The sequence below is a fragment of the Eumetopias jubatus genome, unplaced genomic scaffold (genome assembly GCF_037043125.1).
Source record: "Eumetopias jubatus isolate StellerSeaLion01/CBP00866 unplaced genomic scaffold, mEumJub1_p1.0 scaffold_16, whole genome shotgun sequence".
Taxonomy (NCBI): domain Eukaryota; kingdom Metazoa; phylum Chordata; class Mammalia; order Carnivora; family Otariidae; genus Eumetopias; species Eumetopias jubatus.
This window is the reverse complement of record NW_028274822.1, coordinates 49,446-67,413: the sequence shown is the minus strand read 5'-3', so window position 1 is coordinate 67,413 and position 17,968 is coordinate 49,446. Positions and strand designations below refer to the sequence as shown.

The following is a 17,968-nucleotide window of genomic DNA, read 5'->3' as shown; positions in this document are numbered from 1 at the left end:
GGAACGCCTAGCAGTGACCACACAGGCCTGGCAGCACAGGGACATCTAACTGGGTCTGCAGCAACAGGTGGATGAAGGGTTAAAAGCAAAAGAGGGTAAAGACGACGTATTTTAACTTCAGAAGCACCTGGCAATCAGCAGGAACCCCTCACCCCCCAGGAACTCTTCCTGCGGAATCATCTCCTTAAGACCTGCAGCATAACGTGAGGGTCTGTTTCCTCACCTGTAGGCCAGGGGCTGGACCACACGACCCCTGGGCCTACCGCAATGTCAAATTCCTGTGAGCGCTCACTAAGTCAGTGTGTCTGGGGTTGGGGGGCACCCAGAAGAGTCACTGGCTAGCAACAGAGTTCACATTAGGAAACCCTGCTCCAGGTGGGGGTTCACCTCCTCATGTTGCCAAACCAGTCCCCCAAACCCCAGATCCTGAAGTTGGTCAAAGGTCTCTGAATCTGCTCTGCTGGTGACTCTGAACACTGAAAGTGCATGATCTGGGACAAAGCCCCTCTGTCCAATCACTGAGGGAAGCTGGAGAGTCCTAGGAGGTGCTCGGGTCAAAGGTGAGAGGGCACTCTAAGGACAGACGCCAACAAAGCACCCTGTCCCAGGGCAGGTGCTCCCGCAGGCAAGCAGTATCGACTCAGGTTTTCTTGGTGGTCTCTGAGTCTGACCTCTCCACTGAGGTCACACAAGGGTGGGCAGGGGCCCATGGAGAGGCCTCAACCAAACGTCCACCCCAACCGAAGCCCAGAGCGGGCCAAGGCTGAGGGGAGAGCAGACCCAGGCTGCTCTGATGCACGGCAGTCCAGCAATGCCAGGGAAGACAGGCAGGATGGAGGCAAGGATGGTCACTGGCCCCAAACCTCGCCATTTTCCTGCACTTAGCTCTGTCAGCACGGCCTCTGGGCTTATTAGCCACAGAGAGGGAGCTGCAGAGCTGGGCATCTGGGAGATGGAAGGAGACATGTCCAGAGGGAAGCACATCTGCAGTGTTTTGTTGGTGGACTGGCAGAGAAGGCCCCAGAGCCGTCAGGGGTCTCCCGCCCCAACACATAAAGGCAGCACAGAAGCTGCCATCCCAAGACAACACACTTCCCAACCTGGACTCCTCACAGTACAGAGGGTCCCAAGCAGGTGGCAGACAAGGGTAGGGTTACTGACTCTTCTGAGTCACCGCCGCTGATGCCCTGGTATGTCCAGAGGGTCTGGGAGGTGCTTCTTCCTGGGGTGACTTGAGACTCACAACAAGCAATCTAAAATCCAAGAAACACAGACGTCACTGCCAGCCTCAGGTCCCCACGTGGTCATTGCCTGAGACTCAGGTGTGAGCAACCAGAGGGAGGAGGGTTGGCCAGACACTACCCCTGGGAAGGCCCAGGCCTCTCCAGGGACGTGGTGACTCCACCAGCAAGTGACAAGGTGCTTTTGGAAAATATATTTTCTCACCTTTTGATTTGAAATTTCTAACAAGATGATAGACAGACATCAGACATACATGGATGTGTTGTAGGAATGTATCCAAGCAGAGCGTGACTTGAACTTACCCAACACATAAGGTTTCAATAGGTACAGTTTCAATTGGGAGGCTGGAAAAGTTCAGGAGATGGGTGGTGACCACACAACAATGTGAATGTACTTGACTCTACTGTACACTTAAAACTGGTTAAAATGGTAAATTTTATGTTATGGATGTTTTTCCAAAATAAAAAAAATTAGCCTTTATCATTGGTCAGTACACACTGTGGAAACAATCCCCTTCATAGTCTAACAATGTGCAGCACTCCCAACCTGGCAGGGGTGGGGCTGGGCGGGCCAAGGGGGCGCATGCTGCACCTGTGCTCCCCAACCCAACTGTTGGCCTCATCCCAACTCTGTCTGCATGTGTGGAATGCCACAAAACGGCTCGGGGCTTGGGAGAAGACCTGGGGTGCCGGGGGATGTGCTGTGGCTGGTGGCCTCTGTGCTGAATCATTTTCCCACAGGACAGGGTGGAAAATAGAGATACCGGGCAAAAACAGGAAGACAAACCACTGTGCAGGAGGAAATCCAAGTCTTGCTTACGCTTCTGGGAGAGAAAAGTTCACAGTGGAAATTTTTATATCTCTGGACTCCAAACTAGTGCAGGTAAACCATTTGTCGGTGTGTTCTGTCCAGCACGGCCCCTCCAGTGGAGCTGCAGAGACACACAGAAGGGGGTAAGCCTTGGAATAATGGTGCTGGAAGTAGGGAAACAGGCCAGCATTTGGGAAGGAACAAACGAGCTGTGAGTCCAAGGGCCTAGGATGGAGGGGGCACCCTAGTAATTTCCTTCAGGGCTTTGAAAACCATTTCTAAAACACAGCATCCCCTTTCCTGCCCAACTGCCAATGGGAGACAATACCCTTCTCCTCCCTGGGAACCCTGCTGAGGCCAGATCTCAGCCGGAGTGTGGGCTTTCGGCAAGCCCACCTGGATTTCCCCTGGCTTCGGGCCTCCCACACCTGCCCTCTGGAATGAGAAAGACATGGCTACACAGGGCGGGTGGAACCTGTCCCAGGAGCATCCATGTACGTTTCTGGGTGGGCCGCACCCAGGGTCCGGTCCCTCCCTTGTGGGGCCCTCCCGGGCCAACAGTAACTACAGGCTCTCTTTGGCAACCTCATTCCTTCCTAAAAAGATTTTTGTCCAAATGGAATGGCATTTGATTGGGTTCAAAATGACTAGTAATAGGGCTGTAAGTAGCATACCCAGCTTGGTTACCCTAAGACTACAACTTAGGTGTAGATTCGGTGGGCTAGCCTTTGGCTAAGAGGAAGAGCTTAACTGTGTTCAGTATCCTGGTGCCTTTTTCTAACAAAGATGCTTCCGGTGCAAAATGCTGAAGAGAACACGATTTAACATGAATACCCATCAACTACTCCTCACTTACACAGGACGTTTTAGCCAGCCCCTTCATAAACACGCTAAAACACGTCTCAGCTCAAGGTAATCTGAGTACTGATTCCCCGTGAGATACGACTGGTCACAGAGCTTGCATGTCACTTTGGGTGCTTTCCCTACGTGTTCTCTCAGCCTGTCCGCCCGTCCTGTGCAGGGTCTCTTGGCTGACGGTGTCCTCTGCCAGGAGCTTCCTAAGGTAGTCTCCAGCTCATTAGTGTACACCTACTGTTTGCAGGCAAGGAAACAATCACCAGGCTCTTCGGGGGCTTTCCAGACCCCTGGGGCCCTCCCACCGTCTCTTCCCATTGCTCACTCGAGCCTGGCACTTCTAGACTGAGCCCCCAACCTTGTGCTTCTCCCGGGTCTTCACACACACTTTTCAGTCTGCCTGTTGATGCTTGGCTTGGCACCACCTCCTCATGAAGCCCCCTGGACCTTCGTTAGGGCTCACACAGCACACCTACCTAGGTGGTCACTGTTTTCCTGGGCAGGATGTGGGGTTCCCGAAGCCCATATGTGAGGTGAGCCTGTAACTGCCCAACCAGTGGGTGCTTAGTAATGGGGTGCTAAACCTGAGGAGCAGAAGCACAACCACACAAACTGAGATGAGCCTATCCATGTACTGGGTTAGCTAGATGAAGAAATTAGCGAAGAGCTGGTCATTCTGTAACCATTATGAGTGATATCCTAGAAGCTGAATCCTCAGCGGAGGGCTCTATAATTTATGGTGCAAAGTTAAGGCTGGCTGACCTCCCTAGGTGCCGTCATCCAGGTCAACGGGGAAGAACAAGAACCTGACTTTCATAAGGTACTAGAGGGCAGATCATCCCTCCAAATTCTTTGTGCTGATACCTGTGGCTGCCAATCCCCCAAAACCACCAAGAAAGCTCAAATGTAACCTCTTGCTCACAAAGGCCCAAGGGGGCTGGCATTTCTCATACTGTCAGCCTTTTGCAATGTTTAATAAACAGCACATCAGATTTCAATTCCATCCTTTCTAGACAAATAGGTCCCAAGTGAACCTAGGTCCTGGCTGAGGGAGACACTTCCAAAGACACTTCTGCCCCCAGAGCGTGTGGTCCAGGACATGCAGGAACACGTGGTTATCATCTGGCTTTAGAGAAGGCAGCTCGGCAGGTTTCCCATAAACCACCACCTGCAGCAACACCTCTGTCAGGTCCCACAGAGGCCCTGCGAATCCTTCCCATGGCTCTCCATCACCCAACACAACCTGCATGCCCCTGTGGGACCAGGCCCATTTCTAGGGCTCTGTTACACATCCCCACGGCCCCTAGTAGACACCTGCACTCAAGCCGATGGGAAATCTCCAATCTGCTTGCCATGGTGCTTGAGGAAAGCATGAGATCTAGTGAATCCAGCAAGGAATGACCAGTGTGCAGGCTTGCGTGGTCAGGTGGGCACCTCCATGGGAAGTGCCTGAGTGTCCAGCTCTGACAGCTTCCAAACAGTCAGGCACACAGAGGAGGTTGGGGCATAGGGTGGGCAGCTTACCAGGCAGGCCATCCAAAGGGCCTTTCTTCTAAAAATAGGTGAAGGCACATAACCCAAACCCACCCTGGAAACAGAAACACAGACATGTTATATTATCTGAGGAGTATGCTGCTTTTTGTTTAAAAGGATCTGTTTCAAAGAGAAATCCTGCTAACACAGGCAGCCTGACAACCAATCACTCAGCTCAGGATTGTCAGCTTAACTGAAAAGAAAGCCCCACGCTGTGCCTCCATGCTTGGCCTTTTCCCTCTCAAATGGGACATCCTTGAGCTCATCCTCTTTGAGAACTGGCTTAAATATAAACATGTTAATCACCCTATGATCAGCCACTGTAAGATGATGGAAAAGAAACAGTGAGATGGTCACCTCCGGCCAAACAACACTCTGGCCTCCACAGAAGCTACAGCAGGGACAGTGTGGCTCATGCACCAACCACTGTCTCCACTTTAAATTTCAGCTCCAGGGGTCTGCAGCTCCCACCCAGCAAGGCCAGGCTGAGAGGAGCTTCCTAAACTCAGGATATAAGACACCAGGTGTTTGGAGTAGTATAACAGCCCCATGAGGGCAGCCCAGAGCCCACACTTCTGGCCAGACCCTCACTGGCCTTCACTGCAGAATTCAAAAAGGATAGATTCAAAGCTCATGAGTTTTCATGCCACACAAGGACAGTTTTTAAAGATGTGTTTAAAAAGATTCCATTCAAATGTCATTCAAATGCCCTGCCGAAAAGACCACTGGGAGTATGTATCTTAGTCCAAAGTACACACGCTTTTTAATCTAGCAAGATTTTTCTGTTAATTTACCCCAAAGAAATAACCTGACACATATGTAAAAATGCACAACATGGTTTATAAAAATAAAAAGTTGAAACAGTTTAAATATAAAATAAGGGATTGGTTACATATTGTTACATTTATATAACTGAGATCTGCTAAAAGGCTAGTGTGTATCTACACACATCTACAAAAAGTCAAAAATACAATGCTAGCTTAATATAATGTCCAAAAATTAAAATTAATTTAAAAGTGTATGTGTTTTATCACCCTATTTATGAAAAACTATGTTCAACTGATTTATCTATATGAAGCAGTCTGGAAAGGGCTCACCAAAATGCTAATGTGGTTACCTGGGAATGGTGGAATTATTTCCACATTGTTTGAATTTTCTTCTACAAATATGTCATAAGCAGAAAAGACTTTTTAAAAACAAAAAGGCTGGGTGCTTGGGTGGCTCAGTCGTTAAGCGTCTGCCTTTGGCTCAGGTCATGATCCCAGGGTCCTGGGATCGAGCCCCGCATTGGGCTTCCTGCTCAGCAGGAAGCCTGCTTCTCCCTCTCCCACTCCGCCTGCTTGTGTTCCCTCTCTCGCTCTGTCTCTGTCTGTCAAATAAATAAATAAAAATCTTAAAAAAAATAAAAAATAAAAACAAAAAGGCTTACAAAGAGTTTAATGACAGGATATGCTTATGATATATTAGAGTTTTAAAAAGCATGAGTCCAAATCATAAGCATACCATGGGCTTGAATATGAAAAAGTAAATAGGACTAGAATATGAACTAGAAAAGAGTAGAATCCAATTCCATCTCACCATTCACATACAAGGTGTTCTCTGGGATGGGGCGTTCTCCCTCCCTCCCATAGGCTCAGCTGGGGGGAGAGGCAGACCCAGGGCACAGGTGCACCATGCCACGTCCAGGGGATGCCGATGACCTCGTGGTTTCCGACTCCCTGCACAGATGGCTAGCCTTTTCAGGACCAGCCCCTGGATTCTTCTGGATGGTGGGTGGCTCTGGCTTTGTTTTCTTTTTAATGAGCTACATCAGCACATTCTCTCCCCCCATGCACTCCCACTCCAGGGGTGAATGCGGGCTTCAGGCATTTTGTTTTCTGCATGTTCCCACGGTGGAGCAGTGGGAGAGTGTGTGCCCTCTCAATTAAAAAAAAAAAAAAAAAAGAAGAAATTCTCCAAATATGCAAACTTTCAGAAATCAGTGGCAATTAAAGAAGCAAATGTGTCTCATGAAAAAGCTCCCACAGCAGAGGGGTGTTGCATCTGTTCCTACAAGCACAGGGACATAGATAAGGTTAATTCAGCAAAACTATACTTTCCCCTGCCTCAACACATGCAGCCTCAAACCTGGGGCAGTGTCTAAGGAAAGAGAATTAAAGCAGCTCAAAAAGTCAGAGACACTGAGTGCAGCTCCTTTTGCCCATGGGTCCTGTCCCCATGCTATAATAAAAGGAACTTTTAGCACCAAAAAAAAAAAGAAAAAAAAGTCACTGAGTGCTTCCTGCTGAGCAGTGAACCCCAACCTAAAACCAAACACACCTCCGGCTACTGAATGAAGAATCTGAGAAGAGCAGTCATCAGCAGGATTTATAAGATTCTGCCAGTGTGTATTACCAAATTCTCAATGATTATATACATTTTACTTTGAAGAACATCCCGTAATCACTTTTTCTGGCAACTCACTTAAGCGAAATCACAAACAAATACCTCCCCACCATCTCCAAACAAGCAACTTCTGATAAATCAGACATATGTGTCTTCCTCATTCTAGACACCGAGAAGGGTGCCAGAAAGCCAAAAACAGTTACCAGACACATGGAAATATGCAGCATTTATGTTTCCTTTAAAAGGAAATATTTCAGAATACTCTAATTGTGCTGAAAATCTTGGGACAATTAAGTCCTCACAACCCTCCCGTGACAACCGGAGATGTTAATCACCTGAGGGACAAAACAGCAACCAAAATTCAACTAGGATTCCACCTCTAGTTCTGGGCTGGGGCCTGGGAGGCAAAAAGGCCCATCTCTTAAATAACAAGAGTGCTAGGAATGCTGGTATTGGAGGGGTTTATTTGATGGATAAGTGGTGAAAAGTTAGTGTTTGCACTTCCTGTTTATTCTGCTAAAAATAGAGATACTCTGAGTATCTCTGCTGGTCTTGTCTGCATTCTCTGGTTTGGGCCAGCTTTCCAAAATGTTCCTGCGTCCTTAGGGGGGACCAGAGGAGCATGCAGGGGACAGAGAAAGTGGTTCCTCAACACTGGCTGAGTGTGCTAAGTTTGAGCCCAGATTCTCCCACTGTGACTTCTTGATTCTGTAACTTATTTAATGGGCAAAGCATTAAAGTGAAAGGCATAATGACATCTGTTATATACACACAGAGATGCCACAGTTTTTAGCAGGAGTCCAGCCCCAGAGAGAGGATTGCAGAAGCCTAGTAAATGCTGGAAGAGAGAAGCCTGGATATGTTAAGTCCAAAGGCATGGTCTGCAGCCAGGACAGAAATACCATCTAACACCCTAAGAAGATGTCCCTGACTCAGTCCCAGGGGGACAAAAATCTGAGTCATTCCTGGCCTGTCATCTGAGCTCCCCAATGCAGACTATCCAGAACTGGGTTCTTAACCCCGAGTGCTCCAAGGACCCTCAGCAATCTGATGATGCTGGGAAACTGCTTCTCAGAATAACATTCTTAAAGGCATTAAGTAAAATACATGTATTTACAAAGGAAATTAGTTATTTTGAAGACAATCAAAATTCTACAACAAATATGTGATACAACACATGTGTGCTTTCTTACTAGTGCATTAAATAACAATCTGTACTGCTGTTTTAAAATAATGATTACTGCAAATGATGTGTAACACATCTGGCTACAAGGAACACATGAACACACCACATGAAAATATCTGTGGTTTCTACTGGCAACAAAGTGGTGGGTCCTGCTAATCCTGCTGTGTAGTGTCAGTTACATTCCTAATAAATTTATCAATGGACCCAAGACAGAGGCCCATCAGGAGCCAAATGCAGGGTCCTGAGCACTGTCTTGAGTTTTGATGCCAAAGAAATTAACTAAAAAGTGCAAGTATTCACACCTATTGAAAACGGCTGAATTTTGGAAAAAAAGGCTAAATATGAGCCCAAATGACATCACCCAGGGTTGAAGCTCAGATCCAGGAGAGTCTGGTTTAAATCTCATACTTTTCAAACAGAGATACTGAGATATAATTTATTTATTGAAACATAATTTACATACCATAACATCTACCCACTTAAAGAGTATAATTCAATGGTTATGAGTATGTTTACAAAGCCCTGCAATCAACACCACTATTGAATTCCAGAATATTTCCACTGTCCAGTAAAGAAACCCTAATCTCCCAATACCCCTCCCCCTAGCAACCATGAATCTGTTTTTGTCTCTATGGATTTTCCCACTCTGGACTTCTCATACAGAGGTGATTTTCATTATTCATGGTAGTTATATTCTTTTTTTTTTTTTTTAAAGATTTTTATTTATTTATTGAGAGAGAGAGAGAGAATGGTAGAGAGAGAGCATGAGAGGGAAGAAGGTCAGAGGGAGAAGCAGACTCCCCGCTGAGCAGGGAGCCCGATGCGGGACTCGATCCTGGGACTCCAGGATCGTGACCTGAGCCGAAGGCAGTCGCTTAACCAACTGAGCCACCCAGGCGCCCCATGGTAGTTATATTCTATAAAGTCTCCTTGAACACTGAACCATGGCTCCTGGGAAAATACAGGATTAGGGTCCTGTGAGCCTCTTAATCATGTTTTTATCCACCGAGCAATACAAACCTTTGTGCTATATGTGTTTCTATTTAAAGACATTACCAATTCATAATGTTGAACTCACAGCCAAGAGCATTTTCTACATAAAGCACATCACACCCCTCTTGCACTGAGGAAAATTCAACAGCACTCCTGCATGATGCTTGGGGTCATTTTCATCAGTGACATCATAAGAAAAGCACAGGTGGCTCCTGGGAAGAGGGCAGAGCAGGGAGCACCAGGAATCTCTGCCCACCGGGCAATGACCACACGGCAGAATCTCTCTGATGGGACTATTTGGGGACTGCGGAGTCGGCTGAAGGCTTGCAGCTGTCCAGGAGAAGTAGTCAGTTTTGGTCTCTTCTAGCTCCCAGCACAGAGCAGCTACCCAGCCGTGCGGCAGGCAGCTGTGCACGTGTTTCTGGGGCAGCCTGCAGACGCCAGGTGGGCAAGAAGCATCCCGTCCTCCAAAGAGCAGGAGTCTAAGCTCTGACCACTGCTGGCTGCTTCTGATCACACAGGTGCAGACACAGAGCCTGGCGGCCGTTGCTGTCGGCCCTCCAGCTCCAGTGACTCCAAGGGCATTGGAAGGGCGAGGGCCCCCTTGTCCCCCTTTTGCTTTTCACTTTTCCCCCTTTGGGAGCCACAGAGTGGGACATTCAAAAAGAGCTGCATACGTGGGAATTAGGAAGGGACCGCGCATGCCCAAGGAAAGGCTCAGAAAAGCCCTGAGAAGACATTCAGTTTACACCTCAGGCTGGTCCTCGGCACAGAGACAGCCCGCAACCATCAAAAGAACGATGACAACAAAACAGCAAACCCTGGGGAAGGGGGAGAATCTGATTTCCAGAGGTACCACATCATGAGATTCGAATGTTCGGTGGTCAGCCAAAAAATCACAAGGCACAGAAGGAAACGGGAGAGTCTGGCCCACTGAAAGGAAAAAGAGAACTCAACAGAATCTGTCCCTAAAAAAGACCTGAGGTCAGATCTACTAGTCAGACTTTAAAGCAACTGTCTTAAAGATGCTCAAAGAACTAGAGGAAGATGTGGATAAAATCATGAAAAAAAAAGTATGAGAAAAATGGAAATATCAATAAAGAAGTAGAAAACTAGAAAAGAAACCCAAAAGAAGTTCTGGGTGTTATAACAACTAATGAATCATTGAACACTACATCAGAAACTAATGATGTACTATATGCTGGCTAAATGAACATAAAAAAAAGAGGTTCTGGAGCTGGAAGTACAGTAACTGAGATGAAAAACTCACTAGAGGGATTCAAAACAGATTTGAGCAGACAGAAGAAATACCAGTGAACTTGAAGACAGGACAGTGGAAATGATTAACACTTTGGAATAGAAAGTACATGGAAAAAAAAAACACAACAGAGCCTAAGGGACCTGTGGGACACCATCAAGAGCACCAGCATTCACACGTGGGAGTCTAAGGAGGAGAAAGGGACAGAGAGAATATTTGAAGAAATAATGGCCAAAAACCTTCCTAACTGGTAAGAAAGACATGAATATAAAATTCAAGATGCTCAGCAAATTCAAAGTCAGATGAAGTCAGAGAGACCCACTCGGAGATGCGTTATAATCAAACTTTCAAAAGACAAAGAGAGAACCCTGAAAACAGCAAGAGAGAAGAGACTCATCACATCCAAGGGATCCTCAGTATGATTATCTGCAGATTTTTCATCAGAAACTTTGGATTTCAGAGAAAGTACACCAATATGGTCAGAGCTATAAGAAGAAAAACCGAGAATCCTATATCCAGCAAAACTGTGCTGCAAAGTGAGAGAGAAATCAAGTCATTGCCAGACAAACAAAAGCTGTGGCAGTCGGTGACCACCTGGACCTTTCCTGCAAGAGCCGCTCCCAGGAGTCTGACAGGCGCAAGGGAAGGACTGGAGACAGCAGCAGGAAGCCATGCACGGAGTAAGGTCTCAGGGAAGGCTAACACATGGCCAATTATAAAAGCTAAAAACCTAAATGTAAGACCTAAAACGATAAAACCCTTGGAAGAATACTTAGGAAAAATGCCTCAGGACATTGGATCTGGCAGTGATTTCTTGGATTCGACACCAAAGGCACAGTTAACAAAAGAAAAAATTGACAAATTTGACTTTGTACAAAATTACAAATGTTGTACATCAAAAGACATAATCACAGAGGAAAAAGGCAACCCACAGAATGAAAGAAAATCCTTGTGAGTCATATATCTGATAAGGGATTAACATCCAGAATATAAAGAACTCCTGAAGCTCACCAACCAAAGAGAATCTGGTACAAAAATGGGCAAAGGACTTGAACAGATGTCTCTCCAAAGAAGATGTAGAAGTGGCCATTAGGCACTGAAAATATACTCGACATCACTAAATATTAGGGACTTAGAAATCAAAAGTATGAGAAACCACCTCATACTCATTGTGATGGCTACTAGTGAAAAATCAGAGGGGCACCTGGGTGGCTCAGTTGGTTAGGTGTCCGACTCTTGATCTCAGCTCAGGTCTTCATCTCGGGGTTGTGAGTTCAAGTCCCGTGTTGGGGGGAAAAGAAAAGATAAAAAGAAAATCCAGAAAACAACAGGTGTTGGTAAGGATGTGGAGAAACTGGACCCCTGTGCACTGCTGGGGGGAATGCAAAATGGCGCAGCCACTGTGGAAAACAATATGACAGTTCCTCAAAAAGTTAAAAACAGAATTACCATATGAAGCAGCAATATATATACTACAGGGTATATACCCAAAAGAATTGAAAAGAGGGTCTCAAAAAGATATTTGTCTCACGTTCATAGCCGCATTATTCACAATAGCTAAAATGTGGAAGAAACCCCCATGTTCACTGATGGATGAATGATGAACAAAATGTGCTCTGTCCACACAAAAGAATAGTATTCAACCTTACAAAGGAAGGAAATTGTGCAACATGATACAACACGGATGAACCTTGAGGACACTGTGTTCAGTGAAACAAGCCAGTCACAGAGACAAATACTGTGGGATTCCACTTTTATGAGTTTCTTAGAGGGCTCACAGCCACACAGACACAAAGTAGGGTGGCGGGTGCCGGGCAGCATAGGGAGTTAGTTAAAAGACAGAATGACTCAGTTTTACAAGATGAAAAACATTATGGAGACAGGGTGGCAATGGTTGTACATCACTATGAATGTATTAATGCCCCTGAACAGTACAATGGCAAATTTAATGTCATATATATTTTACCACAATTAAAAAAAAGAATATGCAGAAAAAGTGACAAATAGGACACTGCATGGACTGTGAAAAGGACACGTTTTTCAGCAGAAGCAGGAGGGTGGAGCGGTGCCCTTTCCGATCTCAGCTGCACCGGCTGCTGACCCTTTCCCGCTCTGCACTTCTGCGAATGGCCACCCAAGGGCCTGGAGTATCGATTCTGGGCGACAAACAAATGTGAGTGACTTCACCTTGGAAGACAGACTGTGAAGGTAACACATTCCCACTTGCAAACACACAAACCCCGGAGCTTCCTGGGTCACCTCCGCTTCGGTGAATCAGCAGCATGGGGCACCAAGTGCCACCAGCACTCGAGACAAGAGTGGCCTTGGTAGGGCCTCCGTCCCCAGCCCCGCACGCACTAGTCCAGCCTGTGTGGCAGATGACAAAGCCCGTGTGCAGATCTGTAACCCACACGCTGCTCCACACTCACCTTATGAGCAAACCCCATGACCTTGGACGGCCAGGGCAGCCTGGGGAACGTGGGGTTTGGCGCCTGGAGAACAACTGATAAACACAGGGAAGCAGAACAGGACAGAGAAGAGGTTGAGGGAACATGAGGTAATGAGGCAGAGCGGCTTGGACCAGGCTGCTCTGAGAGGGTGGTGTATGAACAAACACGGGAGCGACGTGAACGGCAAAGAGTTCCAGGCGGGGCAGTGGGCTGCAGGTGTGGCCACAGGGAAGGGGGACAAGAACAGGAGGGTGCCGGAGGCTGTGGCTGAGCCAGGGGCCACGCAGAGGCAGCAGAGCGTGCAGATGCCCAGCAGCACGGGGGGCCAGGGACGAAGCAGACGTCACTGTGAGGAAGTGACAGCTGTGCGGGCTTCTCAGTACCATCAGCAGGACACTGAGCTCAGCAAGACCGCAGATGCAAAGCTGTCTGATCTTGCGCCAGAGGACCAGTCAGAAAGGGAGGTCAGCGGATCTCCTGCAGTCCCTCTCTATGCATTCCCTTCCATCACCACAAACAAAACTCAAAGAGCACGGCCGGCCGGCCAGCGCTCTGCGCACCTGCAAGTGTGGCCTATTTATCTCAGGGTGACCTAAGGGGCACGTATGTTCAGACGGCCCTCATGTGCAGGAGGGACTGCGGTGCCCTGCCTGCCTTTAGAACCAGGCACCTGGCCCCACACCTCCTCCTGCCCCGAACACTGTGGCTACTGCCCCCAGTGTGTGCTCAGCCCCCCTCTCCCCACCGTGAGCGGTAGCTGTCACTCTGTGAGTGTCCCCGAGGCTGCTCTGCCCCGTGCAGACGTGCCATAGCAGCGCGCTCGCTATGGGCACAGAAGGTCCAGTCATGACCCAGTCAACCAGGAAATGCCATTTTCTAAACGTCAAGCCTCACCTACAGGTGGCTCTTCCCTTCAGTATTTTATTGTGAAATGTGAAGATTCTCCCAAGTTTAGAGATGAAAAGATGCCATTCTGAGAAGTGAGCAACACAAGGACCCACTTTGACTCAATGGCAGGGCACCTTCCCTTTCAACCATTAACCTACATTAGCAGCTTATTTTCCCATAAAATGATACTGTTACAGCAAAGCTAGGCCCTCAGAGTGAAAAGTTAACCAAAGTCATAATTTAAAGCTAGCATCATTTTCCAATCCTAAAAAGACAGTGGAAAACACACACTAGCAACCACAAGCTTCATTCTTTGGTTACTGGCTAATGCCTTTTTGTTAGTGAACTCCCTTGCTTCCAGTTAAAATATGAACGCATCAATATTATTTTTTCCTCACTATTTAAAGATCAGAAGTCAACACTACTGAAGATGGAAAATGCATTTTAAATTTTTTAAGCCTTTCAAATAAATTAATGTTGACCAAATAAACATTACTTTCTTTCATCTGCCCCAGAGCCTAGAAATGAGAACTGTATGGCTCTGTCCTGACAGATGACAGTGGGAGCTGCATGTGTGTGATGGACACTGAGCAGCGCCCCGCCCAGTACCTCGTTTCTGGATGAAGACCCGGAGCAGAGGGTTTGCACTTGAGACCGCCTTGCAGAAGTTGTCATCGTTGTTGATGGGCAGCAGGTCCCCGTGCACGTCCGCATAGCCGATGGTCACATCAGTGTTGGAGATGTGGTGCGTGTGCACAACCAGCTTGTAGAAGTCTTCAAATTTCCCTGGCTTGTGACGGTCCAAGGAGAACCTTCGGAACTCAGCCCCAAACTACAATGCAAGAGACAGGGAGTAAATGAGTGGCGGATAAAAGTACCAAAATAAGGCTTGTTCACTGAATGACATGTGTGTGCCATCCATGAGGCCTGGGACACAGCGGCGGACAGTGTCCTTGCCCTCACAGAGCTTTGTGCAAAGACAAAAGTGTGGGAATCAGTTCCACCAACACTGAGGACAGGGGAGGTGCTGGAGCCCGGGCTAGAGAGGAAAAGCAATGTCAAAATTAATTACGAGGATGGTGGATGAAATGAAACAGGAGCCTTGGTGAGGGTCTTCACCTGGGGTGGCTGTGCAGGCCCAGGTTAGGGTCTGAACAACCCTGAGGCAGGGTCAGATGCCTAGAGGCAGGAGCAAAGCAAGGGCCAGCTGAAACCTCTGGAATTTTTCCTAAGAGCAATGGGTAGTCCTGTAACAATTTTAAGCAAGAAACTGATTTGATACGATTTGCATTTTTAAAAGACCAAATGGCTATACTTCAAAAGGATCAGAAGCGGAAGCAAAAGTGAAGGAAGGAAGGAAGGAAGGAAGGAAGGGAAGTGGTAAAAAGGAGGTTTCAGAAATCTCGGAAGATAGGGCCCAGGTACTGGCCAAAAAGAGCAGATCTCTCCCCCAAAAAGATGGTATTCAGTCTGTCTGTCCCAGGGAATGCCCAGGGCCCATCTTTCCTGACAGTCCCTGGCCTTGGCTCAGGTGCCCAGGCAGTCCTGTGCTGGGAGAGGACCCTAGGTCACCTCCCACGGGCTGAACCATCCTGGGATCTGAGGACACCGCGGTTTGGCCTAAGGTTTTCTGGATTAGGGCATGCTGTTGTTCCTTACTTGGCAATAGAGACCTTTATTCATCAGGACAGATTCAGTGCTCTTCAATATAACTGAAAACTAATTATAGTGGTTCCAAAATACACATAAATGAAACGTCTAATGTTTATATACTAAACGAGTCATTATATCATCTAGACATTATGTCAACTAGTCAAGGGCAAATCAACTCAAACCATGTGGGTTTGTGTGGTTCTCAAACTGGGCCGGCATCAGAGTACCTGGGGGCCCCCAGAGATCTGGACTGGGCTGATCTGGAGACCAGCCCAAGAATTTGCATTTTTAACAAGTTCCCAGGACAAGCTGATGCTGTCGGGCTGGGGACCGCACACATAAAACCACTGATTTTAAGGGAATCCGTCTCCAAATCTCCACGTCCACAGATCTCTGAGAACCAGAGTCTCCTGTTCCACTCCTCTTTTTAAAAAGCAAAAGAAAACAAACTCCTCACCCACCCTGCATTGCCCCAGGAATAAAATACTTCAAGGCGCACAACAGTGGGACATTCCAAAATATGGGTTTGGGAAAAGCCACCTTCAGTGAGTAAGCAAAACTCCTAAGGCCTGCCTCCCACATACTGGGTAAGGGAAGGATGGGCTCTGAGCTCAGCGCAAGGGGCCAAGGCGAGGCTCTCCCCCATCCCTCTGCTGTTGGAGGTACACAGCACAGCAAACCTGGAAATCCCTCCCTGCATTATTTAAAGATAAGCGATATAAAGATTCCCGATATTTATTCCAAGCATGCAGCATTAGCTGGCCCAGGGTGAGCAATACGGAACCTCTCATACACAGGGGCTACGTCCTGTGGCCACAAAACTTGTCAAGACACAAGAACCCAAGCCTACAACATACATTTAATGTGATTTTTTTTTCAGATTTGGTTATGTCAGCACATCATGAATCTTTATTTGAACAATAGCCATCATCTCTGCCATCTCATATCTAATACAAGTTAACTTCCAGAACAGTTAGTTTTTATCTGTATACACCCTCTTTTCATTATATACATAAAGAGAGTTGGATGGTGTCTAATGAAACTAGTGAGTGTCTCTGACTTTCACGATTACTCCCCCAAACTGGACACCACGCACTTGCTCTAAGGGACTCCGGCTGCGTCTCTCACTCCTGCTGGACTCAGGACATCCCAGCGTGAGCATGAGAATCAGCACATTAGACAAGCCCGTTCTGCGATGTTTCTGTTGTAATTGCATTTGATCTAAGACACATCTAAGTTATTTCGCACTTCTTCTAGTAGTTTTCTTCAAAATATGTCCTAACGTGTTGACTTGAAATGAAAATCCAGACTTCTTCCTGACAGAAAGCAAGTCTGACCTGTTTGATAATGAGGCTGACTTTATCAATCCAGCAGGATGGCGAACACGCTTTATACGTTGAATGAACCTCCAAGTTTAGCAAAAAGAGGTATGAAATGGGATATTAGCATTTTTCCTATATTTTATTGTGGCAAAATACACATAATATAAAATTTACCCTCTGTGCCAGGTCCCCACCACCCATGTGCCTTTTTATCCTGTGAACTGAGTCTGTCCCCATTAAACATGACACCCCAGCCCTTCCCCCAGCCCCTTGCCACCACCTATTCCAGGACTCTAGGCCTGTGACTCCTCTATGCACTTCACACAAGTGGAATCATACAGTTTGTCTTTTTGTGACTGGCTCGTTTCCCTGAATAGGTATGTGATTTCTCCCATTCTGTGGGTTGCTTTACTCTGTGGACCCTGGTCCTTCCAAGGGGAAGTGTCACGGCTGTGGTCAGGGCACAAGGAAGAAAAGATGGGCTGTCTGAGGCAGCTAACTTGTCTGCTAACCCAGAGCAGGTGCCCCAAGAGGATCGAACCCTAACAGTTTATCCTAAGAATTCATGCTTGAGTACCCTATCACTCTTCTATGCCAGAAAAACAGATAAATTAAATTAAACCTTCTTTTTCACATAGCCGTAAGGCTCTATTTGTGGAGAGTATTTCTACATTGTCGTCAGTGGGTATGGAACTCTAATTTTGCAAGATGGAAAGAGTCCTCACACATTCACAACAATGTGAATGGAACCAACCCTGCTAAACTGCTGAAAAACTGGCTAAGATGGTAAATTTAATGTATGTGTATTTTACCAAAACTATAAAGTAATATAAAATAGATTTTTTACCGTAAAGGTTCTAGACTGAGTCACTACAATTATTAAATCACAATTAGAACACAGTTACAAAATTTCATAATTATTAAACATCCAAAGTAAACATTTAAAAAATCTTTCACTGAATGAAAAATGTTTAATGCTACATGAGGCAAGTGTAGCCTCGGCTTTTTGGCTACTTCTGGCCGTGAATGTCAGCACTGAAAAGCCTTGTCTCGGCAGCAACAGATGGGACTGAGGGCTCTGAAGGCATGCCAGACCCCAGCTCTCTGACTCTCGACAAGGAATGTGCCAAAAGTAAATAATCATATCATTAAAATTATTTTTAATAATCTATTAGCTGACAATTTAATTAGGACAACTTTTAATGCCGTTGAAAGCAAAGTACTGGAAACAACTGGACTTGCAAGATTTCCTGCCCAATCCTTGGAACAATTCACTTTTTCAAATTCTGTTAAGTTCATCAAGAATTATATGACAATGAATTGTGCCTGCTAATTATTGCATCTAGAGGAAACTTGTGTAATCTGATATAAAGGGGAAGTAAAAATATAAGAT

The 17,968-nt window shown here is 46.6% G+C and overlaps 1 protein-coding gene across 1 annotated transcript in view; it reads right to left on the bottom strand.

Annotated features, from left to right (window-relative positions):
* Positions 1–17,968, bottom strand: part of PARD6G (par-6 family cell polarity regulator gamma) — an 82,648-nt gene that overhangs the window by 44,773 nt on the left and 19,907 nt on the right. Inside the window, exon 2 of the mRNA XM_028095856.2 lies at positions 14,210–14,432. Coding sequence (XP_027951657.1) covers positions 14,210–14,432 — 223 coding nt within the window. The remainder of the gene's footprint in view (positions 1–14,209; positions 14,433–17,968) is intronic.